Raw genomic sequence first — 27423 nt, 5'->3', positions numbered from 1 at the left:
AAGTCCCCGAATTTTGGTCTCCCCCTCAGATGGAAATATCTTCCATACGTCTACCCTATAAAACCCTTTCATAATCTTAAAGATCTCTATCAGGTGACCCCTCAGCCATACCTTTTCTAGAGAAAAGAGCCCCGGCCTGTTCAATCTTTCCTAAAAGATTTAACCTCTCAGTTCTGGTATCATCGTTGTAACTCTTTTTTGCACCTTCACTAGTGCCTTGATATCCTTCAAGCGTTGGACTCAATGCACTAACTGAGGTTGAATCAGTGATTTATAATGGTTTAACATAACTTCCTTGCTTTTGTAGTGGATATAGTGTATTTGGATTTTCAAAAAGCATTCGATAAGGTGCCACACAAGAGGTTATTGCACAAAATTAGGACTCATGGGATTGGGAGTAATATATTAGCATGGATTGAGGATTGGTTAATGGACAGAAAACAGAGAGTAGGAATAAATGGGACTTTTTTGGGTTGGTAGGCTGTAACTAGCGGGGTACCGCAAGGATAAGTGCTTGGGCCTCCGCTATTTACAATCTATTTTAATGACTTCGATGAAGGGACTGAGTGTAACGTATCCAAGTTTGCTGCTGATACAAAGTTAGGTGGGAAAGTAAGCTGTGAGGAGGACGCAAAGAGGCTGCAGACAGATATAGACAGGTTGACTGAGTGGGCAAGAACATGGAAAATGGAATACAATGTGGGAAGTGTAGTTATCCACTTTGGTCGGAAAAACAAAAAAGCAAAATATTTTTTGAATGGTGAGAGACTGGGAAATGTTTGTTTTCAGAGGGACCTGGGTGTCCTTGTACATGAATCTCAGAAAGTTAACATGCAGGTACAGCAAGCAATTAAGAAAGCAAGTGGTATGTTAGCTTTTGTTACAAAGAGATTAAGAGTATAAGAGTAAAGAAGTCTTACTACAATTATACAGGGCATTGGTGAGGCCACACCTGGAGTACTGTGTACAGTTCTGGTCTCCTTACCTAAGGAAAGACATAATTGCCTTAGAGGGAGTGCAACGAAGATTCACCAGACTGGTTCCTGGGATGAGGGGATTGCCCTATGAGGAGAGATTAAGTAGACTAGGCCTATATTCCCTAGAGGTTAGAAGAATGAGTGGTGATCTAATTGAAACAAATAAAATTCTTAAGGGGCTTGACAGGGCTAATGCTGGGAAAATGTTTCCCCTGGCTGGGGAATCTAGAAGACAGGGTTACAGTCTCCGAATAAGGGGTCGGCCATTTAGGACTGAGATGAGGAGAAATTTCTAAACTCAAAGGGTTGTGAATCTTTGGAATTCTCAACCCCAGAGAGCTGTGGATGCTCAGTCGTTGAGTATATTCAAGACAGAAGTCAATAAATTTTGGGGAACTAATGGAATTAAGGGATATGGGGATAGTGCGGGAAGGTGGAGTTGAGGTTGAAGATTAGCCATGATCTTGTTGAATGGCGGAGCAGGCTCGAAGGGTCAAATGGCCTACTCCAGCTCCTATTTCTTATGTTCTCATTCCAGATCCTAACCATTCGCTGCGTAAGAAAGTTTTTCCTCATGTCACCTTTGGTTCTTCTGCCAATCGCCTTAAATCTGTGTCCTCTGGTTCTCAACCCTTCCGCCAATGGAAACATTCGCTTTATCTACTGTCTAGACCCCACATGATTTTGAACACCTCTATCAAATCTCCTCAACCTTCTCTGCTCTAGGGAGAACAACCCCAGCTTCTCCAGTCTATCCTCATAACTGAAGTCCCTCAGCCCTGGAAACATTCTTGTAAATCTTTTCTGCACCCTCTCCAAGGCCTTCAAATCCTTCCAAAAGTGCGGTGCCCAGAATTGAACACAATACTCCAGTTGAGGCTGAACCAGTATTTTATAAAGGTTCATCATAACTTCCTTGCTTTTGTACTCTATGCCTCTATTTATGAAGCCCAGGATCCCGTATGTTTTTTTAACAACTTGATCAACTTGTCCTGCCATGGTTTTAAAATTAATATTGAAAAGCAGGTCAACTCCATCAGGATGAACGGATCTCTGTAATGGAAGTATTGTCCCACACTGTGTGGTGTGCAGAGTGAGAGAGGTTGGTTGGCCAGGAGCAGAGACAGTGTGGGGAGACTGACTCTCGCGGTGTCTACCCAGCCAGCTCTCGCGAGGTTCGGCGTTCTCGCGAGCTTTTGCCGCCAGGCCCCGCCATGTTGTGCTGCTATTTTGGTTTCTCTTGGATCGGTGACGGCCGCGGGTGAGAGTAGCCCGGCCGGGTGGGTGGAGCCGGCGGCCATCCGATTGGAGAGAGAGAGAGCGGGGTGGGAGGAGCGGCGGTGACGGTAAGGGGGGCGGCAGTGTCGCATCGCGCAACCGGGAGCGGGGGAGACGAACTCTGCCGCGGGGCCCGGAATCCGGGATTAGCCGTCATCGTGCGGCCGGGGGCTGTGGGCTCTTGGTGCCGATCATTGCTACCACTTCCCAGTGTAGGCCCCAAGCCCCCTGTTCGTGTGGCCCGAGTACCCAGGCCCCCTGTTAGTGTGGGGTCAGTGTGGCCTGAGTACCCAGGCCCTCCTAGCGTGGATCAGTGCGGCCTGAGCACCCTGCCCCAGACCCCCTATTAGTGTTGGTCAGTGTGGCCTGAGTATCCTATCCCAGGTTACTTGTTAGTGTGGGTCAGTGTGCCCAAAGTACCTGACCCCAGCCTTTCATTAATGTTGCTCAGAGTGGCCCAAGTGCTCAGCTTGCACACTTTGCACCTTTTGGGCTTTCCCTTTGAAACTGTTCGTGAGTTGCTGTTTCCCCACAGAGAGTCAATAGATATTGTCGGTTGACTTAATGACAAACTGGATTATGCCCTGAGGGTGGGCAGGTGTGAGCTGCATATGTTTGGAGTCAAGTTGGATCGAAGTTGACAGGCCTAACAATGGAAGATTGCAACCAACTTTGTCCTTTTGAGGCAGCCTCGGTAATCCACTGCCTGAGCTGGGAAAGTCTCCAGTACTTAAGACAACTCAGCTTGTCTCATTACTGAACCCAGGAGAGGTAGACGTGTCACTGTGGGATTGGGACTCTGACTACTCCGCTCCAGATAAGCCTGCAAGCCAATGGCCTAACAGTTCGGTCCTACCTGGGCAAGCAGCAGGATACTGGTCAAACTCATGTAATCCCTACTTGGCGATCCCTAACCCTTGGTTCCTCTCAGCCTTTGCCTAAGTTGATTGGACTCTGAACATGTTGATGGATTTCTGCACGTCAGTTACCCAACTGACCAAAAGAAATACAGAATTTTACAGCACAGAAGGTGACCATTTGGCCTGTGCTGACTCTTTGAAAGAGCTATTTAATTCGTCCCACTCCCCTCCTCTCTCACCCATAGCCCTGCAAATTTTTCCTTTTCAAGTAACTTTGAAAGTTACTACTGAATCTGCTTCCACTTTCGGGCAGTGCATTCCAGATCATCATAATTCACTGTGTAACAAAAATTCTCCTCATTCCCCCTTGGTTCTTTTGCCAATTATCTTAAATTAAAATATGTATTGTAGTTGGTGTTGACTTTGTAGGACTTTGCATGCTGGTGATATTGAAGATGCCTGTACATGGTGAATGATGCTAACTTTTGTTTGATTGCAATATGTGTTTATTTTTCTTAGACTTTTAGTGACATTTAAAGAAAGGAAAAAAAAGACTTGCATTTACATAGCACCTTTCAGGATGTCCCAAAGCATTTTATAGCCAATGAAGTACTTTTGAAGTGTGGTCACTATTGTAATGTAAAGGCAACCAATTTGCACACAGCATGGTCCCACAAACAGAAATGAGATAATGACCAGATAATTTGCCTTTATTGAGGTTGGTTGAGGGATAAATATTGGCCAGGACACCAGGGAGCACTCCTTCCCCTGCTCATCTTCAAAATAGTGCTTTGGAATTCGAAAGACAGCACCTCCGACAATGGAGCACTCTCAGTACTGCACTGGAGCATCAGCCTGGATTTTGTGTTCGAAGTCCCTGGAGTGGGGCTTGAACCCACAAACTTTTGACTCTGAGGCGAGGGTGCTACCAACTGAGCCATGGCTGGCATTTGACATGTCTGTTATTTCTGTGAGTCTTGCGCCTCTGCTAGATGAGGAAGGGCAGTAGCCTAGGCTTTTTGCGAGAGGTGGATCCTGAATTGCACGCGTGCGGTATTTTTTACCTTTTCAGGCCAAACTGCATGGAAAATTGTATCAGTACAGCTGAAGACTACTGAATGGCCTTTCTGGAATTGCCTGGTTTCTGTGCTGTAAAATTCTTTTGGTCCAGCATAGGAACCGAGCATTCAGCCCATCAAGTCTGTGCTGGTGTTTTGGTCCACATGAGCCACCGAGTCCAATCCCATGTCCTGCTCCCTTCCCAGACCCTTTAATGTTCTTCCATTTCCAGCAATTATCTAATTCCATTTTTAAAAGAATTTATTGGCTTTGCTTCGACCACAGTTTGTGGCAGAGAATTTAGCCTCCATGTAAAAAACATTTTTTCTAATCTCCCCTTTATCTTAAAATCTATCTTCTCTAAACACCATTTCTATGTGGAGTGGAAACACTACTTACCTTGTGTAGCCATGAAGACCTCTATCTGCTCTCCTTAGAACAGAGAAGGTTAAGGGGATATTTAATAGGTGTTCAAAATTAGATGGGGTTTTGATATAGATGGGGAGAAAGTGTGTCCACTGGTAGGAGGGTCGGTAATCAGAGGGGGCAGATTGAAGGTCATTGGCAAAAGAACCAGAGGGGAAATTTTTTGTACTTTGCACGATATGATCTGGAATGCACTGCTTGAAAGGGTGGCAGAAGCAGATTCAATAGTAACTTTCAAAAGAAAATTGAATATCTACTTGGAAAGGAAAAATTTGTAGGGTTATGGGGAAAGAGCGGGGGAGTGGCACTAATTGGATAGCTCTTTCAAAGAGCCGGCACAGTCACAAATGGCCCGAATGGTGGCCTCCTGTACTGTAAGATTCGATGGTCATCCCTTGACCTGATGAGCACCAATGAAGAAGCCCTAACTTCCCAAGTCCCTTCAGATCTGTAACCCCTCATCCCTGGTAACATCATTCGCATTTGGAATTAAGGGGAATGAGGAAAGCGTTGAAAGGCAGAAAGCAATGGGTAGAGGAAGATATGGTGAGTGGTGTTCCACAGGGGTCTGTCTTGGAGCTGCTCTTATTATCTACATATAACTGACCTGGACTTAGGAATTGAGGCATCAATTTGGGGATTTGCTGATGGCAAGAAATTGGGAGGTATGGCAAATTGCGCTGAGGATCACGAAAGACTGCAGGGGGGCTGAGGTAGAGAGGCCGCATGGGTAGACGAGTAGCAGATGCAGTTCAACGTAATAACTGTCAAGTGATACAGATTGAAAGCAAGAACAGGGAAAGGAAATATACTTTAAGCAGATAGAGGAACAGAGGGGTATTGGTGTGCAGATACACTGGTCATTAAAAGTACCAGTGCAGGTAGGTAAGTCAGAGAAAAGGCAGAAGGAATTCCCGATTTTGTATCTGAATGTAAAAGGAGCTTGTATGAAACTGTTAATCCACTGTTGGTGTATTGTGTACAATTTTGAGCCCCCATTATAAGGAGGATATGGTGTAAGGATAGGCACATATAGATACTTAAGGGCAATAGAGATATATGTCAATATCCTATATAAAGCCAAAAATTGGATTATAGAGATGTGGTGCGGTTAAGGAAAATGGGAAGTGAAATGTTTGAAGAGGTGGTTGTTGCTAAGGTCAGGGTCTGGTTATCTTTGGGGGTGGGGGGGGGGGGCAAGAGCTGTCAGTGACTGGCTGTTGTCCGGTCATCCCAGGTGAGCGCTGCCTTGCTGTGGCGTGATCGGTTTTGCTGCAGTTTGCTTAGCGATGCTGCTCCCTGCGTGTTTTTCTTACTGGTGCCAGAGTCCAGCCTGTTCTTTATGCTTCATTGTGGTGCCAGAGGCCTGTGTGTTCTCCATGTCTCGCTGTAGTGTAGGCTGGTTCCATTGTCGTTAGGTTTGTGCTGCTGCTCCTGTTGGCACCAGAATTTTTGGAGGTCTTGGTACGAACCACTTTGGGTATTGGTCTGGGCAGGTCTTGCTGTTAACGACTGTGTGCTTTTTGTGTCCCTATAAGAGTGAATCACTGAGAAAGGCAGGGAGTGTTCTGTTCTTGGTTGTTTGTCATGCAGGCTGCAGTGGAAATCCTGAAGGGTGGAGATGTCATTTTTTTTGTTAACATATGGGAGAGGAAGATTTTTAAGAATAATGTGTAAATGTCAGAAAATAGTTTTGAGGAAATGGAGAGCTGTTTCAGTTTGAAGGCAGTGTAGGGTGATGGTGAAGTGAGGGGGGAAGGTCAAGTGAATTTTTCATAATTTTTCTGATATAGATATGTTGTTGTAAATTAATTTGGATTAATATATATTTACTAATTACCCTCTTGGTCATCTATGTAGACGACCTTCTTCTGGATCTGGGAGATGCAGTTGGGAGGAGCAGGAGTCAGTCACATGGGAAGAATGAGTCAATCTGAGGTAAGTAAAGAAGAAAGAAAGACTTGCATTTATATAGCCTTTCATGACCTCAGGACATCCCAAAGTGCTTTACAGCCAATGAAGTACTTTTGAAACTCCCTCAGTACTGCACTGGAGTATCAGCCTAGATTAAGAACGTAGGAACAGGAATAGGCCATTGAGCCCCTCGAGCCTGTTCCACAATTCAATGAGATCATGGTTGATCTGTGACCTAACTCCATATACCCGCCTTTGGCCCATATCCCTTAATACCTTTGGTTAACAAAAATCTATCAGTCTCAGATTTAAAATTAACAATTGATCTAGCATCAATTGCTGTTTGTGGAATAGAGTTCCAAACTTCTACCACCCTTTATGTGCAGAAGTGTTTCCCAATTTCACTCCTGAAAGGTCTGGCTCTAATTTTTAGACTATGCCCCCTAGTCCTAGAATCCCCAAACAGTGGAAATAGTTTCTCTCTATCTACCCTATCTGTTCCCCTTAATATCTTGAAAACTTCGATCAGATCACCCCTTAATCTTCTAAGTTCTAGGGAATACAACCCTAATTTGTGTAATCTCTCCTCGTAACTTAACCCTTGATCTGGGTATCAAGGCACAAGTAAGGAGTGTGATGGAATACTCTCCACTTGCCTGGATGAGTGCAGCTCCAACAACACAAGAAGCTCAACACCATCCAGGACAAGCAGCCCGCTTGATTGGTACCCCATCTACCACCTTAAACATTTGCTCCCTCCACCACCGGTGTACCGTGGCTGCAGTGTGTACCATCTACAAGATGCACTGCAGCAACTCGCCAAGGCTTCTTCGGCAGCACTTCCCAAATCTGCAACCTCTTCCACCTAGAAGGACAAGGGCAGCAGGCGCATGGAACACCACCACCTCCAAGTTCCCCATCCAAGTCTCACACCATCCTGACTTAGAAATATATCTTCGATCCTTCATCGTCGCTGGTTCAATATCCTGAAACTACCAAACAGCGCTGTGGGAGTACCTTCACCACACTGACTGCAGCAGTTCAAGAAGGCGGCTCACCACCACCTTCTCGAGGGCAATTAGGGATGGGCAATAAATGCTGGCCTTGCCAGCGACGCCCACACCCCATGAACGAATAAAAAAAAAAAAAAATTCTGGTAAACCTACGCTGCACTCCCTCCAAGGCCAATATATCTTTCCTAAAGTGTGGTGCCCAGAACTGCTCACAGTACTCCAGGTGTGGTCTAACCAGGGTTTTGTATAGGCAGCAATAACCTCTTCCCCCTTGTATTTTAGTCCACTAGATATAAAGGCCAGCATTCCATTAGCCTTTTCGATTATTTTCTGAACCTGTTCATGACATTTTAATGACCTATGTACTTGGACCCCCAAGACTCTCTGGACCTCTACTGTTTTTAATTTTTCACCATTTAGAAAGTACCCTGTTCTATCCTTTTTGGTCCAAAGTGGATGACCTCACAATTGCCTACATTGAAATCCATTTTCCACAGTTTTGCCCATTCACTTAATCTGTCGCTATCCCTTTGTAATTTTATGCTTTCACCTACACTGCCACCTATCTTTGTGTCATTAGCAAATTTGGATATATGACTTTCTATGCCATCATGTAAGTCGTTAATAAATATTGTGAATGGTTGAGGCCCCAACACAGATCCCTGCAGGACACCACTAGTCACATCCTGCCCATTTGAGTATCTATCCATTATCCCTACTGCCTGTCTCCTGCTGCTCAGCCAATTTCCTAACCAGGTCAATAATTTGCCCTCAATTCTGTGGACTTCTACCTTAGTTAACAGTCTCTTATGTGGGAATTTATCAAATGCCTTCTGGAAGTCCATATAAATAACATCCATAGACATTCCCCAGTCCACAACTTTAAGTCACCTTCTCAAAAAATTCAACCAGATTTGTCAAGCATGACCTACCTTTCACAAATCCATGTTGGCTCTCTCTGATCAACTGAAAATTTGAGGTGTTCAGTCACCCTATCATTAATTATAGACTCTAGCAATTTCCCGACAACAGATGTTAGACTAATTGGTCTATAATTCCCTGGTTTCCCCCTCTCGCCATTCTTAAATAGCAGAGTGACATGCACAATTTTCCAATCTAAAGGAAAGGTTCCTGAATCTAGAGAACTTTGGAAGATAATAGTTACGACATCTGCAATGTGCTCACCTACTTCCTTTAAAACCCTGGGATGGAAACCATCTGGTCCTGGGGATTTGTCACTCTTTAGTGCCATTATTTTCTTCAATAGTTATTTTACTTATGTTAATTTTATTGAGTCCCTGTCCCTGATTCAATATTAATTTCTTTGGGATTTCTGGCATGCTATCTTCTTCCTCTACTTTTAATACTGACGCAAAGTAATTATTCAACATGTCTGCCATTTCCTTATCATTGACAATATTACCGCTTTCAGTTTTTAAGGGGCCAACATTGCTCCTGACTACCCTCTTTTTTTTCCCCCCAATGTAATTGTAAAAATTCTTTGTGTTGATTTTGATATCCCTTGTAAGTTTCTTTTCATACTTCCTTTTTGTAGCTCTTACTGTTTGTTTTGTGACCCTTTGCTGTTCTTTGTATCTTTCCCATTCGCCAGGATCTGTGCTATTTTTTGCATTTTTGTATGCTTTTTCTTTGTTTTATGCTGTCCCTCACCTCTTTAGTCGTCCATGGCTGGGTTTTTTTGGCAAATGGAGCTCTTGGCCCTCGGGTATAAACTGGCTGTGTATCACCTTGAATTCTTTTTTGAATATCTCCCACTGATCTTCTGTCATTTTACCCATTAACAGGTTTGCCCAGTTTACTGTGGACAGTCTCTGTCTCATCCCGTTGAAGTCAGCTGTACCCAAATCTAGAATCTTAGTAGCTGTTTTGCGTTTCTCCCTTTCAAATGCTACGTTGAACTCGATCATGTTTTGTTCGTTTTGGATAAATGTTCATGCACAGTTAGGCTATTAACTAAATCTGGCTCATTACTAAATCTAATATGGCATGCCCCCTTGTTGCCTCTAGGACATATTGTTGTAGAAAACTATCCTGGACTCATTCAAGAAATTCACTATCTTTCTGACAGGTGCTAGTCTGCTTATCCCAATCTATATGAAAGTTAAAATCCCCCATTAAAACCACTGCCTTTAATACACACTTGTCTAATCTCTACATTTATACAAACTAGCACTTCACAGCTGCTACCAGGGGGCCTATACACAACTCGTACTACAGTCTTAAATCCTTTCCTATTTCTTAATTCTATCCATAAAGTCTCCACTGCCTGCTTATCTCTCGTTATATCCTCTCATCATTGAAGTGATTTCATCCTTAATCACTAAGGCTGCTCCTCCCCCTCTGCCATTTTCCCTATCTTTCCTGTAGACTTCATAACTTAGTATAACTGGTATACTTAGTTCCCAGTCCTGACCGTCTTGCAGTTGTCTCAGTAATGGCTTTCATTCTTTCCTTTCTTTCTTCCATGTCATACCCTCCGATTTGAATTTGCGCCTGCAGTTCATTCAATTTATTCCTTATACTCTTTGTATAAAGAACACATATTTGAGCCACACACCCTAGCCTGTCTTTCAGATCTAATATTTTTACTCACTTGTTTCTTATTTCTCTCCCCTGGTTTAATCACTTCACATCTTTCAGTTTTCCCTTTACCTGTAGGTGGGGGAGGGTTGCTGGGAGAAATAGCTACAACCAGTAACATGATGGTAGGGACACTGCACGTCATGTCCTGCCCTTTAACTTTTCATTAACCTCATTAGTGCCTAGGATCTGAGCATAAAAGATGATATGAAATTCTGTGCATAGATTTAAAGATCAAGCATTGAAAATACGCATGACTTTAAGCCCTCGTTCGATCTCTCACTCGCACAGCATTCTCATTTACACTTGCACGCGTAATACTCTCATTGGATCTCGCACATGCACTGCACTCTTGCTGTTATACACTGCTCACAATCGTTGCATAATCACTTGCTCTTGCACCGTGTTCACTCACAATGGAAGCTATTTTTCAACTTGCCCATAAAACTGTTGGAAATACATCTTTAAGAACAAAATTATCGTCCAAGCCCAGGCATTTGGGAGACTGAGGCGTACACCGTACGCTCTGACTTACTGCGAATATCGCCATAAAAGATTCGCTAGTTGTACATTAAAAATCTCACACCTGCACAGAGTTCCTGTTGTGTAATACTTCTTGTCCAGTCCCATTTTGTTGATTGGTCTAAAGTAAAACAGCTACAAATCAGAACTGATTGGGATGGGGATTTTTGAATCAAGAATGCCAATGAGAAACTACTAAGGACTTAAGAGGACCACCAATCCTGAATGACCAGCCAGGAGAACCAACCAATACAAAAAAAGGAAAAAGCAAAAAAACTGCAGATGCTGGAAATCTGAAACAAAAGCAGAAAATGTTGGAAACACTCAGCAGGTCAGGCAGCACCTTTGTAGATAACAGATGTGTTAATGCTTCAAATGTAGAACTGAGTTCTGATGAAGGATTTTTTATTTTATTCGTTTGAGATCAGGGCGTCGCTGGCAATGCCAGCATTTATTGCCCATCCCTAGTTGCCCTTGAGAAGGTGGTGGTGAGCTGCCTTCTTGAACCACTGCAGTCCGTGTGGTAATGGTACCCCCACAGTGCTGTTAGGTAGGGAGTTCCAGGATTTTGACCCAGCGACGATGAAGGATCGGCGATATACTTCTACGTCAGGATGGTGTGTGACTTGGAGGGGAACTTGGAGGTGGTGGTGTTCCCATGTGCCTGCTGCCCTTGTCCTAGGTGGAAGAGGTCGCGGGTTTGGGAGGTGCTGCTGAAGAAGCCTTGGCGAGTTGCTGCAGTGCATCTTGTAGATGGTACACACTGCAGCCACGGTACGCCAGTGGTGGAGGGAGTGAATGTTTAAGGTGGTAGATGGAGTGCCAATCAAGCCGACTGCTTTGTCCTGGATGGTGTCGCGCTTCTTGAGTGTTGTTGGAGCTGCACTCATCCAGGCAAGTGGAGAGTATTCCATCACACACCTTACTTGTGCCTTGTAGATGGTAGAAAGGCTTTGGGGAATCAGGTGGTGAGACACTCGCCACAGAATACCTAGACTCTGACCTGCTCTTGTTGCCACAGTATTTATGTGGCTGGTCCAGTTAAGTTTCTGGTTAATGGTGACCCCCCAGGATGTTGATGGTGGGGGATTTGGTGATGGTAATGCCATTGAATGTCAAGGGGAGGTGGTTAGACTCTCGCTTGTTGGAGATAGTCATTGCCTGGCACTTCTGTGGCGCAAATGTTACCTGCCACTTATCAGCCCAAGCCTGAACGTCGTCCAGGCCTTGTTGCATGCGGACATGGACTGCTTCATTATCTGTGGAGTTGTGAATGGCGCTGAACACTGCAGTCATCAGCGAACATCCCCATTTATGACCTTATGTTGGAGGGAAGGTAATTGATGAAGCAGCTGAAGATGGTTGGGCCTAGGACACTGCCCTGAGGAACTCCTGCAGCGATGTCCTGGGGCTGTGATGATTGCCCTTCAACCACCACAACCATCTTCCTTTGTGCTAGGTATGACTCCAGCCAGTGGAGCGTTTTCCCCCTGATTCCCATTGACTTCAGTTTTACTTGGACTGCTTGATGCCAGACCCGGTCAAATGCTGCCTTGATGTCAAGGGCAGTTACTCTCACCTCACCTCTGGAATTCAGCTCCTTTGTCCATGTTTGGACCAAGGCTGCAATGAGGTCGGGAGCCGAGTGGTCTTGGCGGAATGCAAACTGGGCATCAGTGAGCAGGTTATTGGTGAGTAAATGCCGCTTGATAGCACTGTCGATGACACCTTCCATCACTTTGCTGATGATTGAGAGTAGACTGATGGGGTGGTAATTGGCCGGGTTGGATTTGCCCTGCTTTTTGTGGACAGGACATACCTGGGCAGTTTTCCACATTGTCGGATAGATGCCAGTGTTGTAGCTGTACTGGAACAGCTTGGCTAGAGGCACGGCTAGTTCTGGAGCACAAGTCTTCAGCACGATAGCTGGGATGTTGTCGGGGCCCATAGCCTTTGCTGTATCCAGTGCGCTCAGCCGTTTCTTGATCTCACATGGGGTGAATAGAATTGGCTGAAGACTGGCTTCTGTGATGGTGGGGACCTCGGGAGTAGGCCGATATGGATCATCCACTTGGCACTTCTGGCTGAAGTTGGTTGCAAATACTTCAGCCTTGTCTTTTGCACTCACGTGCTGGGCTCCACCATCGTTGAGGATGGGGATATTCATGGAGCCTCCTCCTCCCGTTAGTTGTTTAATGGCCCACCACCATTCACGACTGGATGTGGCAGGACTGCAGAGCTTTGATCTGATCTGTTGATTGAGGGATCGCTTATAGCCTTGTCTATAGCATGCTGCTTCCGCTTTTCAGCATGCATGTACTCCTGTGGTGCAGCTTCCCCAGGTTGGCACCTCATTTTTAGGTACGCCTGGTGCTGCTCCTGGCATGCTCCTCACACTCGTTGAACCAGGGTTGGTCTGCTGGCTTGATGGTAATGGCCCGGCATATCCCTCACTCTACCATGAGGTTACAGATTGTGGTGGAATACAATTCTGCTGCTGCTGATGGCCCACAGCACCTCATGGATGCCCAGTTTTGAGCTGCTAGATCTGTTCTGAATCTATCCCATTTAGCACGGTGGTAGTGCCACACAACACGATGGAGGGTGTTCTTAGTGTGAAGACGGGACTTCGTCTCCACAATGACTGTGCGGTGGTCACTCCTGCCAATGCTGTCGTGGACAGGCATCTGCGACAGGTAGATTGGTGAGGACGAGGTCAAGTAGGTTTTTCCCTCATGTTGGTTCACTCACCACCTGTCGCAGGCCCTGTCTATACCTGAAATGTGAACTACGTTTAAAAATAAAAAGGAGTTGGTGAACCTCTTAAGTGACTCGGAACATTTTTTGATGCCATTTATTTCCTTCAGTAACTGAAATTTCTAAGTACAAAATAATGTTTGTAACATAAGGACATTAAAAATGTACATATTTAACATGATTGAATGTTACAGTGTCAGCCAGTGGCTCAGTTGGTAGCACTTTCACCTCTGATTCAGAAGGTTTGTGGGTTCGAGCCCCACTCCAGAGACTTGAGAACAAAAATCTAGGCTGACCTCCAGTGCAGTGCTGAGGGAGTGCTGCACTGGCGGAGATGCCGTCTTTCGGTGCGACGTTAAACCAAGGCCCCATCTGCTGTCTCAGGTGGACCTGAAAGATTCCATGGCACTATTTCGAAGAAGAGCATGGGATTTATCCCCAGTGTCCCAGCCAATATTTATTCCTCAATCAACATCACAAAAAACAGATGATCTGGTCATTATCACATTGCTGTTTGTGGGAGCTTGCTGTGTGCAAATTGGCTGCCGCGTTTCCCACATTACAACAGTGACTACACTTCAAAAAGTACTTCATTGGCTGTAAAGCACTTTGAGACGTCCGGTGGTCGTGAAAAGTGCTATATAAATACAAGTCTTTCTTTACCATAAAGCTGTATTTTGCGCCTTTTAATGTTTTCATTTAATGTTTATACTCAAAAGTCCTCAGCCTCTCAAGCTTGGCCTTGAATTTTATATTTTTGACCAATCTGAGTGTATGCACAATGAACAATTTTCAAGAATGCTTTTAGCAATTAGTCTGCCCAACTGGTACAGTGCGCCTCTGCAGCCTCTAACAGTATCTGGTTGTTTTCAAAATAATTTGAAGAAAAGATAGAGAACAGATTTCAACAAGTTTAGTCTGTTTTATTTTACATTGAGTGCCTTTTAAAAGTGTGTGTCCCAGTTCCAACATGACAGACAGCAACGATTGCACACTTGTGCCTGGTTTCATTACAACAAATCTATTTTTCTCAGTGGAAAAATAAAATAGTATCTCTGTATAACAGTATTTCTGTTTGTGTCTTTTTGTAAATAACTGGAATGATGAATTTGAGTAGGTTTACAACTCCACTTTAAAATATTTCATTTTTTTTTACTTCAGAAAGCGAGTCAAGCTGAGAAAGAGAACCGCAGAGGCAGACAGTCAAATTGTTCACATTTACTCTTTGGAAACAGTGATTTATTTTCATAAGATTTGTTTATCCAGCTGCAGTGGGTGAGTGAATTATCAATTATTTGTTGTTGCGTGGGGGAAAAAAACAGATGCCTTATGAGGTGATTCATTTTTTTGTATGTTAACCTGATAGCAATTTATTTAATATATTAAAAATCATGTGCCTAGGCGCACCTGTGAACTTTTTCAATTTATTTGTGTCCACAGTTATATAAGCTGCCGTTGTTGATTTGTCATGCTGCAATTACAGTGTCTCCCCCAGTGGAGGCGCTGCAGTACCATACCAGCAGGAGGGTGTAATTACAGGGTGACAAGTTTACACAGACAATTTCCATTATGAATGTGGACAGAGGAATTTATAATGGAAATATAAAGCTAAGAACAGAATGTGAGTGTTTAGAATTGGAACTGAATTACCATTCTGGCCCAATTACCTGCCTACACTCATCTCGCTTTCCCTGAATGCAATGCCACGGAAGATGGACTAGTATAAGCTATTTGTTATTATTAGGTTTTTATGCAAGAAAACACAGAGGCTCATCCCAGGGAAATAATGTTTTCTTAAGTAATTTCTACAAGTGTTTGATTGACTGGGAGATGGGCCCAGACATAGACAATACTGGCTGCAAACCCCACTCTTCACATCTACTTTTCAAGCGATGCAAAGATTGTTGTGAGTTTGCTGTTTGAAAGCAGCCATCTGCTTTCTCATCCAGAGAGACAGAGACATTGAGTGCAGTATATTTATTTATGCAGCTGTGATACTCATTTATCGAAGGAAAACTGCATTTATTCATTTTCCAGAAAGCAATCAAGAATCTATTTCTTAGAACTTTATAAACCAATGCTGCCAGACCTGGGAACTCCTCACCTTCTGGCTATGCACCCACCAGTTCTGTCAGACCTATGCCCCCCCCCCCCCCCCCAGCATCCTCTCTGCTGACAAACCCCAAGAATCCAACAGTGAGCCCAACCCTACCCCACTGTTCTGCCAAAACTCAGGTTCCTCCTTCACTGTGCTGCCAAACCACAAACTCTACCCCAGGGCCATCCTCCTTATTGCTGCTAAGCCCCCATAACCTGCCCTGTTCCCAGTACAGCTAAACAGCAACCTCCCCACCCCTTCCCGGTTGGTCCATGTTTCATACCATCTTGCTGTATATAGAATCATAGAACCATACGGCACGGAATGGGGCCATCCGCATCTCGAGCTTTTTGGTAAGAGATAACATTAAATACAGATCGGTAAAGGTGTTTTGTTTTAATATGGTAGTGGATCTCCTGTTGTACTGATGGTAAGAAGTTGGAAGGTAGAGTGTTTTATAAGGTAGTGGACAGCGTCTGGTGTTGGTGTTATTAATGGATATAGAAGTGTAATGTGGGGAGTTGTGGAAATATTTTAGAAGACTGGTGAGATATAATGCAAGATGGTGAGCAGTTTGAGAGTAGGCAAAGAAAAGAATTAAGAATTTTGGGGCGAGTACTTGCATTCGGGTAGTGATGGGTTAGAGAGGTGTAGTGAGAAATGATGGGGAAAGGGGGTACGTGAGTATTTGGGGGAATTAGGTGGTCAGTAATCAAGGTGCATGGCGTAGTTAGAATTTGGATACAGGAGGAGATAAGTTCAGATGGTGGCTAATAGATATTTATTTGGGGTGAGTGGATAATTGGGGGAAGGGAATAGTTTGAAAATGGCGAGTGGGTATTGGGGAGACAGTGCTATCTAAGTGGATATCGGGTGACATAGAGCAGGGGACAAACAATATTATTTTACCTATTCTGCCATAATTATTTAATAAATTCACTTTACTGCATTGACTCAGTCACAGATTATTTCATTGCCAGGCACTAAAATTGGGTGGATGCAGTGGAGAAACAGAATTGGGTGGCTGCAAAAGGATAAAATCTGGGCAGGCTTCTTGGGTCTTTGCCTATCTGGTTTCCCCAAGAATTGGGCAGCGACATAAGTGTATACCATGATTGGTTCCTCAGTGAACCATTATTTCAGGCTGCTTAAAAATCATCTTCACCCACTCATTGCTTTCCCCCCCACCCCCTGCCTGCAGGTTAACACTTGCTCTGTGGTTCTGTCGCTCGTGATTTCCCTCCCCATAGTTGCGCTATTCTTCTCTGTGCCATTAGGTATCCATCAGCACAGCGCATCCATCAGGCAGCTTAAGACCCCCAGGAGCCTCTACCAGAGTTCTTGTTTTCCCCCCTTGCTCCCTCCCCTGTGCCCAGTCACTCACTTCCCTTACTCTGCTCACTGTTCTTCTCTCGCTGTGGGGTGACCAACTCGTGTAACATGTGTTCCAGGGATTATTCTTCCCTCTGTATGGTGGTGTAGTGTCTCCAACTGTGTCCCAAACACAGGAACTTGGAGCTCAACAAGTCCACCTGGAGCCCCTTCTTATGCCTGTGGTCGTCCCTGACAGTCAGATTCCTGAAATTCACACATCTTGCAATTTCCACTCAACATCGGACTAAGAGTAGGCCATTCAGCCCCTTGAGCCTGTTCTGCCATTCAATTGGATAATGGCTGGTCTTTATCTTTTTACCCACCTTGTTTCCATATCCCTTGATACCCTTATCTAATACTCATCTACAATCTCAGTTTTGACATTTTCATTTAACCTCTAGCTTCTATGGCGTTTTGGGGGAGAGTTTTCCAGATTTCCACTACCTTTTGTGTGAGAAGAGTTTAGTGAAGTTCCACTCAACATGGAGTTCCACTGCTCCAGTACAGGCACAATGAGCTAAATGGCCTTCCACTTTGCTGTAAATTCCATGAACTCTGCGCAGGTTCATGATGGTCTTAAGTTACATATATTTTAAGTAAACATGTTTCCAATATTCCAAAGCTAATTATTTCAACCCGTATCTTTTAGAAAATGCCTGATGGGAGACGAGAGTTTTGCTGTGATTGAGGCTTGCACCTTTGTGCCAACGCAGTGTCACACTTGACGAGGCAGAATACGAATGGCCCAGGGAAGCCAACAAATTGATATTCAGGTTCTGCATGACCTGCGGCAAAAGTTCCCTGAAGTACCCGAGTGTGTTGTCTCCCACTGTATACTGCAGGTAGGTGCAGTAAAATCTGAGCAAGCTGATTCCACAATCCTTTAGTTTTAGCAATTGACCTCTGTGGAAAACTAGTCCATTGATTTTTGCAAATCTAACATCCCTTGTTCATTATGGCAGTGGTGTCTTTTAAAAAGTCTGGCAAGTTATTCATAATCCCTCCTTCGTGCTGACTGTTCCTTTCCATATGTTCCACACAAGATTGCTTAATTCAGGCTGACACTCCATGGAAGTGCTGAAGGAATTCTGAATTGACAGAGCTGTCACTCTTGGGTTGAGATATTAAGCCGAGGCTTCATTGGCCAGGTGCATCTTCAAGAGCTCATGACACTGTAAAGAGCAAGGAGTTCTGGTGTCTCGGCCAACCAATCAACCGTCTTCCTTTTTTTCTCTCTTTCTCATGTACATGCTTCTAACATAAGAAAAACCTGACATTGAACTGGTATCTGGCCCACTGAGGAGGAAAATTGAGTGCTGAAATTTCAGAAGTATTTTAAGCAGTGCGGTTTGTGTTTTCCTTTGTAATTTAAATGTATGCAAATTCTCAATCAATGAATTAAGTCATTTAAAAGAGAGGGACTATTAATGTGAGGCACATTCATTTGCTTCCTAATTTTCTGTTGCTGTTTTTTTCTAGAACGGTAATAATTTGGATGCTTGCTGTAAGTTCTTGTCTCAAGAGAGCACCAAGTATCTTTATGGAGAAGGGGACCTGAACTTTTTGGATGAGTCCAACATTTCAGGACTTCACAATCACATGTCTGAACTCAATCTGGATGTCCAGTCCCAGAATGTGTATCAGCGCTGGAAGGAAGGAAGTCAATTGAATGGAAGCAGAACTCTGCCTCATAGCGTCAGTGATGGGGCACTCCAGACTGCTCTAAGTAGCTATGAGCCCACACAAGAGCCGCAGGTAACACCAACTCAGTTGACCACAGGCTTCAATATGTTTGGAACGATCGACTTGAGTCGCAGCCCTTCTTCGCCCCAGCAACTTGGACTTCTTCAGCCATTGGGCTCCAAGGGAATATCGAGCACAGCCCAACAAATGCCCAGGTTCAACCCAATTACTGTCACTCTGGCACCTAACATTCAGACTGGCCATACCATTCCTACATCTTTACACATACGTGGTGTGCCTCCGCCTGTACTTAATAGCCCTCAAGCTAATTCTATCTACATTAGACCTTACGTGACGGCACAAAGCAGTACAAGCCGCCAGATGTCACAGCAGCAGGTCTTCCAGCCTCCACAGTACTTGCATCAGCAGCAGGTGGAGCAAATGCCAGGCTTCTGCACCCCTGTTACTTCGCAGTGTGGTTCAGCATATACCTCATCCCAACAGTCTGTGTACCCAGGCCAGCAAAGCCATCAGACCTCTCATGTGTACATGCCTATCAGCTCCCCTACGAATTCTCAAGTGCCCCCGTATCAGTCCTCTAATAGCGCACAACCTTCGATTTACAGTCAGTATAATATTCAGAATATCTCAACAGGGCCAAGGAAAAACCAAATTGAGATCAAACTTGAATCGCCACAGAGGAATAATTCAACTATGCTGCGTTCCTCCAGCTCTCGCACAGCCCCTTTACCTTCCATCGGCAGCCAGCCTGTAGGCAGGAGTCAGCCCACAGTCTACATTTCTGCCAGCCCTCCATCCTGCGAGGAGATGGTCGGACGCAGCCAGCCGAAGGTCTATATCTCAGCAAACTCGGCAGCGGGCGATGAGCCAGGTCTGCGAAATCAGCCCACTGTGTACATATCGGCAAACCCAGGGTTGGCATCCTCCTCGCGGAGTGCCGCAGGACAAATCAGCATGGGTCCTCAGCAGGCCGCTTTCATTCAGCCTGCTTACATCCGTCATCACCCACCCAAGAGTCGCAGTGCAGGCAGTTGCAATGCTGCCACTTCTCCTCGAGTGGTGGTCACCCAACCCAATACCAAGTACACTTTTAAGATTACGGTTTCACCAAACAAGCCGCCTGCTATTTCCCCCGGGGTTGCGTCCCCAACATTTGAACCTTCCAATGTCTTGAGCCTCCCTGATCATTACGCGGAGCCCGAGCCTGTCCAGCATTTGCAGCTAGCGACCGACCCTGCTTCAACTCGCGACGATCGGATCAGCAACACACGAAGAATGAGTACGGGGTCTGATGATGCTGCCTATACAGAAGGTACAGAGAATTTTGAATGTTTATCTACCCCAAGGTTTAACACTTCTACCTGTTTGAGCCTGTGTGCATCCCAGATGGGTTTCTTATAGGTAGGTTAAAAACTGAAAATGCAATAGATTGAGTGCTGCTGCCATTGCAGATCTTGCAATGGGCAATGGATTCATGCGAGGCACTTAAATGAACAGAAAATTGTTTTGTTACTGTAGTATCACTGTAAAATCTGCTTTAAAGGAGCAATAAGTGTGGCCAGCGGCCTTTTAGTTAAAGAAATCAATGACTGCTTCCCCGCAGCTTTATGTAGTTGTATTTTTTTGCAATAGGCCGCTGTGGTGCCACACTAACTGCACAATGGGGCAGCAAAGTTACTTGGGAGTCCCGACTAAAATACGTTAAGTATAAATAAAATTAACTTCAGCAAAGATTATTCAAGTTTGGTCTAGAAATTAAATTACCAGAGTGTTGGGTGTTTTATTTGTAGCACAGTATTGCAGTCCTGTATAATATTCTAGCACATCCACTGTAATCCTGCTCTTACCTAGATTGCAGGACTACTGCTGTACTCCCTGCTCTTGTATTACAGTGCTCTGTATTTCCTGCTCTCGCATAGTATTAGCGCTACTTCTGTATTTCCTGCTCTTAGTATCGCAGCGCTATTGTACGCCGTGCTCTTTCATAGTATTACAGTACTACTGTACTCTCTGCTCTCATAATATTGCAGCACTAATACTATACTCCCTGCTCTCAATATGAGTTTGCATTTATGTAATATAACATGGAAAAACATCTCCAGACGCTTCACGGAGCTGTATTTTTAGGTGGAGGGGCATGGGAAGGAATTCCAGAGTATGGGGCCAAGGTGGCTGAAAGCACGACCATCAACAGATAATACACAAGAGGTCAGAGTCGGAGGAATGGAGAGTCCGGTTGCATGTAGTGCTGAAGGAGGGTAATATTACAATCACGTAGTATTACAGTCCTATAACTGAACTCTCATAGTATTACAGTCCTATAACTGAACTCTCATAGTATTACAGTCCTATAACTGAACTCTCATAGTATTACAGTACTACAAATGTACTTCCTGCTGTTGCATAGCACCAGTACTATAGTCCTTGCTCTTGAGTAGTATTTCAACACTAGTATGCTGCTTCCTTGCTCTCACATTGTACTCCAGTACTATAACTATATCTCCAGCTATCATTTCATCTTGTAGCAGTACTACTGTACTCCCTGCTCTCAAATGATATGCAGCCCTTCTGGGTGGAGGATTTAAACTAATATGGCACAGGAGTGGATAAAGGCAAGGTTCGAGTCCGGAGAGGGAGAGCCATATTAACAAATCAGTTGGAATAGAAAGCAGTAGGCTTATTTGAAAGAAAGTGGCTTTAAGGTGGTGAGCGATTTAAAATATATATGTTGGAGAATATAAAAAAAAGTTAGATAAGAAAATCAGGAAAAAGAATAAGGGTCAACATTCCACAAACTTGGAGTTAGGATTGAGAGGTATGTATGTGAGGATTTAAATCAAAGTTGGAGAGTTAGAAGCATTGATAACTGTAGGGGTGTGATATAGTAACTACAACGCAGATGTGGCTTTGAGTTGGATTGAAAATAAGACTTTACTGTTAATGTAATGAGTTTAAAATGCTAGAAGAGGTGAAGACAATAAGTAACTGGACCTGCCCCATTTGAATTAATTGACGAGAATAGTTCAGTAGCGGCAAGGGTTTACCGCTATTGTTTTGCCTGACATGCAAAACATAATTTCAACACTTCTTAGAATAAATAAAAAAATAATAAAAAATGTTATTTACTATCAGATTGTCTTTAACCACCTTTATCTCGAGATAGCTGTGTTAGTTTATTTCAAATTAGCAAGTATTGGGTGTACAATGAAATAAATCTTCTAATGGTTGAATAGTTAAACCAAGAAAGGTGTGTTCAAATCAAAAGGGTGTATTTTTGGGGTTTTAGTGTTAAGTTCTTTATGATGCACAGAATTATGTTTTGCCCACTTCCCAGTGATGTGTATGTTGACTTGCTGATGTGCATTGCAGCTTTATTAGTGCATCAAAAAGCCAGAATGGATCGATTGCATCGAGAACTCGAGCTGGAGAAGAAAAAGCTGGACAAACTGAAAAGTGAAGTTAATGAGATGGAAAGTGATCTCACCCAACGGCGCATGAAACGATCGAATTCAGCTGCCCAGATCCCATCGGTACGATTCACACCGCAACAATGTTAACAAATTTACTTTCTATTTTCCTTCCTGAAACTAATGTAAATTGCTAAGACTTATGTATTTATTCTACGCAGCAATTAAAACAGCTTTTGGATCATTTTGTTTTGAGTTCATATAGTAAAGCATAATTTTTTCAATTTAACTGTAGTATTCATTGCTGAAGATTCATATCCATTCTATAAAGAGAGCGTACCATAATGTGTGCTGGACACTAATTTGTCATATCAGGTGTTTGAATTAAAGTTGATAAGGGCCTTCCCTCATCAATCATTGGGGAACCTTTGTAAATGCGCACACTCAACCATTGTCGTGCAGACGGCTAATGACGATTCGAAGCTGTTTTTTGCTAAAAAAACTGGAACTATCCAGTGATTCAAATTAAGCACTAAGTGATGTATTATAATATAAAGTAAAATCAAAAGTAAAAACTATAATTTGATGATGCTGTGATTTAGTGTCTCTTTGAAATTGCTGAGAATGACAACAGTATACATCTTGGTCTTTCAGTTAGAGGAAATGCAGCAGCTACGAAGCAGCAACCGACAGCTGCAGATCGATATAGACTGCATAACCAAAGAGATTGACCTATTTCAAGCAAAAGGTACGTTTGATTTTCAAATTAATTGACACTACCAATATGCTGCACCAATATCAGTTTAAAAAATATATAAGTAGGCAGTGTCCACTGATATTTCCTGACCTTGATACAAATGCAACGTAACTTGTCATAACTTCCGTAACATCGCCCACCTCTGCCCCTCTACTGCTGAAACCCTCATCTATGCCTTTGTCACCTCCACATGTGACTCTTCCAAAGCTCTCCTGGCTGCCTTCCCTTCCTCCACTCTCCAGAACCTTCGGCTCATCCAAAACTGCTGCCCGTATCCTATCGCACACAATCTAACTTGTGCAAGAATCATCAATAACTTCAAAACAACTCCATGTGAAAACTATTATAACATTAAAGATGTTTTCATGTAACAGAGACCCTGAGCATAGTTATGTAATGAAAAGCCTGAACAGTAATGTAATGGATACCCTGCTCGCTCATGTCCTCCCCTGAAGGTACTGACTCAACTGCCCTCTTTCCCTGCAGGAAAAGCTTTTCTCTGTCTGCTGAAGGTGCTGGCATTGGCTGGGCCTTCACCCTTTCTCCCTTTAAGGGCCTTTATTGAGGTTGTTGGCTCACTTCTCTTTCCTTAAGGGATGAAGAGGTAGGGCTGGAGCTAGAGAGACATCATTTTCCCGGGTGGGGGGACGTTGTAGGACTGGCAAAGGTTACAAAGATTGAAACAGGAGAGGCAAGCGATGGATTTAAATACAAGGATGAGAATTTTAAATTTGAGGCCTTTGAGGGATTGGGTAGGAGTCTAGACAGGAATGATGGGTGAGCAGGACTTGGTGTGCGATAGGATACGGGCAGCAGTTTTGGATGAGCCGAAGGTTCTGGAGAGTGGAGGAAGGGAAGGCAGCCAGGAGAGCTTTGGAAGAGTCACATGTGGAAGTGATAAAGGCATAGATGAGGGTTTCAGCAGCAAGAGGGGCAGAGGTGGGTGATGTTACGGAAGTGAGGGTAGGCGGCCTTTGTGATGGAGAGGGTATGGAGTCAGAAGCTCAGCTTGAGGTCAGATAGGCTGCTGGATTTAAAATTGCCTGGTTTCAGCCTGAGAGAATGTTGAGGAGGGGTATGGAGCTAGTTATAAGGCAACGTAGTTTGTGACTGGAGCCGAAGACTAGCTTTGGTCTTTACAATTTTTAGCAGAAGGATATTTCGCTCCTCCAAGACTAGATATCATCCACGCAGTCTGACCGCACAGAGGCAGTGGAGAGGTCAATAGAGGTGATGGAGTAGTAGAGTATCATTGGTGGATCCTGACCCCATGTCTGTTGATGCTATTACCAAGGGGCAGCTTGTAAATGAGGAAGGAGCCCAAGAATGAGCCCTTGAGATACTGCAAGTATGTCAGTGCTGGGGTGGGAAGAGAAGCCATTGCTCGACATGCTCTGGCTATGATTTGGATAAGTCATACTGGAATCATTAGAGACATTCCACTGAACTGGGCAGTCAAGGGCGATGGTGTGGTCAATCATGTTGAAAACTGCAGACAGGTCAAGAAGGATAATACACCACGGGCACAGTCATAGAGAAATGCCATTTGTGGCTTTGGTTGGGGCAACTTTGGTATGGTGGGAGGAATAGAAATCTGATTGGAAGAATTCAAGCAAGGAGTTGTGGGCATGGATCTGGGAAAGGACAACATGCTCAATGACCATGGAGTGGGACAAAAGTTTGGAGATGGGGTGGTAGTTAGTGAGGACAGAGGGGTCGATGGTGAAGTTTTGAGAGTGGGGGAATGATGATGGAAGTTTTGAAAATGAGGGAGACGGAGTCTGAAGAGGGGACCATTTACAATATCTGTTCATAAGTGCCAGGAAGGGAAGTTGGGTGAGCAGGAGTTTAGTGGAAAGTGCTGACTCTCCCTCACTAGCTGGACCACCTTCCAGTATCTTGTGCAAGGAAGTGTAAATACAAAAATAATGTTATAATATGTGGCTTATTGACATGTTGACTCGGTATCTGCAAGATGGAGCATCTAGCAAACATTGATATATTGCCAACCTATGATCTCTTCTCTGTGCAGGACCACACTTTAACCCCAGTGCTATCCACAATTTTTATGACAATATGGGATTTCGAGGTCCTGTGCCGCCCAAACCAAAAGGTAAGGTATAGATTTTATGACCGCTATTCTAACAACTTCAAATGGTGATTGTATTACGAGAGGGCTCTGTCATCTGTCCTCAAAATCTCCCTTTTTGACTAAGCCTTTGGTCACTCCTCTTAATCATTGTCATGTTTGGGGATTTTTTGATTATTTTTCCACAGAAAGGTTATGGGAAAAACTTTTGCATGTTGAATTTTAAAACAAAGTGCATTCAGACAGGTATAAGAAGAAAAGCAGGGCACTCACCACTGAAAGCAGTAAAACCGAGCGATAAGCTAAGTCAAGAAGTGGTGATTAATAGTTGCATGGGTCGGAGAGGAATTTCCCAGATTTTTTTCTCCCAAATTGGCCATTGGTTTTTTTAATCTGGTTTTTCGCCTCTCCCGGGAGATCACATGGGTTCGGGTGGGATGGAGAGTGATAGTAGATTTGAGGTTAGGATCAGATCACCCATGATCTTGTTGAATGGTGGAGTAGGCTCGAGGGGCCGATTGGCCTACTCCTGCTCCTATTTCTTACGTTCTTATGGGTGGGGGAAGGGTGGACAAGGTAAAATCGTTTTTGAATTCTCGACTATTTCTCTTGAATTAACCTACCATTAAATGCAATAGGTTTGAGAAAGTTAAGGGGGAAAACATTATTTTCAACACCCTTTTTAACATTTTGTTTCCAACAGAGCAGAAACCTGCAGTTAAACTACCCAAGCCTGTACTAGATCCAGAGGAGGATGAAGAGGCTCAGTGGAACTGTAGCACCTGTACCTTCCTGAACCATCCAGCCCTGATTCGCTGTGAACAGTGCGAGATGCCCAAGCATTTCTGAGCCATAACGGTTCCAGTGAAAGGACGAATGCCCCAACAAATCCCGGGAGAAAGGAATTGTTTACAAAGACTGCAGTGACTCAGCAAATACAATGCTGGAAAGAAATTTAGTCTGGACCAGGTGGTCTTTAATGGAGATTATTATTTCAGCACAGTGGTTTTCGGAATTGAACGCACAGATTCAAGATTGTGCAGTCGGTTGCTGGGGCCTGAGCTGAAGCCAGGTTTGCCCGTACCAGATGCATTGTTACAAACCGAGACACAAGGTTTTCACAAAGCCACATCTATATGAACTGCTGTGGGTCTTATTGCCTCTCCTGTCCTCTTCTCCCACTTTCCTCCCCAAGACACATTTTAAGGAGACAGAATATATAAATTCTCAGAATACTGCAGATGAGAATGAAAAAAATGTTCGACAAAAAATAAAAGCAACCGAATGAACTGAGAGAAGATCAGAGGGCATTCGGAAAGTCTGCCCTCAAAGAACCTGTGGATGGGGTGGGACAGAATGTGTGCATCACTAACAAACCGCACTGCTCTGATCACCTTTCTGCTCTGCAGCTTTTATAAGATTCAGCGTTGGGACGAAAAAAACAAAATGACCATGTTACACATGCAAATTACTTCAAAGTTTCCTACAATCCATACAATCTACTCTTCAAGCTTCCTGTACTGAGCCCTAAAATCAGGGAGGTTCTAGGTTGATTCCTTCCTGTGTGCTCAGGTCAGCAGGGCCGCAATAGGTACAAGAGATGGCGAGGAAAACTTCAAGGGTTGCTGCTCCTAATTCCTATCTGTTGAGCCTCCTGCTGAAGGAGTTAACATGTATTCATCTGGTGAGGGCAGGTTTGGGTTTGGCTGTGTTGGCCCCACCCCCGTGACTGAATGGCCTACTGGCAGTCACCATCTAAATTCACACATGAAGGATGGGTAATCGGGTGGACTGGCACTGGTGAAACCATGCGTGCCGTTACCGTACCTTAGGGGAGAAACTTGGGGAGGGAAATCTCTTCTCTTTTCCTCTGCTCCTGAGTTTCCTGTATTACCTCTATGTATCATGCTTTAGACTTTGGTAGCTAACTTCATTGAACGGTTTTTAGTAAAATCATTGTCTCAGTCGACTTGATACCTATGAGAAGTGAAGCCTTAAATTAACTTAAAAAAAAACGAAGCTATGTATAAAGCAGCTTTCAGTGGCCTTTCTGTACAGCATTTCTATAAATTATGCTCTTGGAGACCTGCAAATGCAGTTTATAAGACATCAGTGTGACGGTCATGTGTTAAAATACACAATTTATCCATTTGAGACGGATTTTATTTTTTCAATGATATGCAGTACTTGATCACAGCTTTCCTGGCACTGTGCAATTATACAGTGCTTGATCGCAGCTTTCAAAGTGTCGAAGAATTTGAGATCAACAGACCAGAAACACTCAGTTGCCATGCCACAAGTTCTGTACAGTCTATGCATAATTCAAAGTTCACAAATTCAAATTACCTGCTAATTCAAATTTTTTAAAGTACTAAATTCCTACTTTTGTTATTTATGTTGCTCAATTGACCTTACTGGATAATTCAACATTTTTAGTGTAAAAAAAAAGGACTTTGAATTATGAGAAGTAGAATGTATATAGAAACAGTTATATTGTCACACAGCGGTCCTGAGCTTCATCTGCAGATCTAAATGAAAATTGACTGGTTTTACGTTTTATTAATAAAACATAATGGGATATCTTAAA

At 43.8% G+C, this 27423-nt stretch overlaps 1 protein-coding gene across 3 annotated transcripts; it reads left to right on the top strand.

The window, feature by feature from the left end:
- The first annotated feature begins 2174 nt into the window (after positions 1-2174).
- Positions 2175-27423, top strand: tab2 (TGF-beta activated kinase 1 (MAP3K7) binding protein 2). Of its 3 annotated transcripts, XM_085981841.1 has the most exons (10): positions 2175-2323; positions 6461-6538; positions 9333-10981; positions 14569-14682; positions 17529-17721; positions 18359-19895; positions 21953-22113; positions 22645-22738; positions 24780-24860; positions 25540-27423. In XM_085981841.1, the coding sequence occupies exons 5-10, from the start codon at positions 17620-17622 to the stop codon at positions 25683-25685; spliced, it is 2121 nt and encodes a 706-aa protein (XP_085837967.1). In that variant the 5' UTR covers positions 2175-2323; positions 6461-6538; positions 9333-10981; positions 14569-14682; positions 17529-17619; the 3' UTR covers positions 25686-27423. The 3 variants fall into 3 exon arrangements, with proteins under 3 accessions (XP_085837967.1, XP_085837966.1, XP_085837968.1); XM_085981840.1 differs by lacking the exon at positions 9333-10981; XM_085981842.1 differs by lacking the exons at positions 6461-6538; positions 9333-10981.

The sequence above is a fragment of the Somniosus microcephalus genome, chromosome 3 (assembly GCF_052327205.1).
Source record: "Somniosus microcephalus isolate GS21.2 chromosome 3, FLI_Smic_1.0, whole genome shotgun sequence".
In the NCBI taxonomy this organism is placed as follows: Eukaryota; Metazoa; Chordata; class Chondrichthyes; order Squaliformes; family Somniosidae; genus Somniosus; species Somniosus microcephalus.
Note: the sequence above shows the minus strand (reverse complement) of the source record. Positions and strands in the feature narration are given on the sequence as shown.

Bases quoted from the DNA above. Each gene is read 5' to 3' on its own strand.
- tab2 (XM_085981842.1), top strand. From the start codon at position 17,620: ATGGCCCAGGGAAGCCAACAAATTGATATTCAGGTTCTGCATGACCTG. The intron at 17,722-18,358 runs GTAGGTGCAGTA...GTTTTTTTCTAG, and splicing joins TCTCCCACTGTATACTGCAG to AACGGTAATAATTTGGATGC. The intron at 22,739-24,779 runs GTACGTTTGATT...TTCTCTGTGCAG, and splicing joins TGACCTATTTCAAGCAAAAG to GACCACACTTTAACCCCAGT.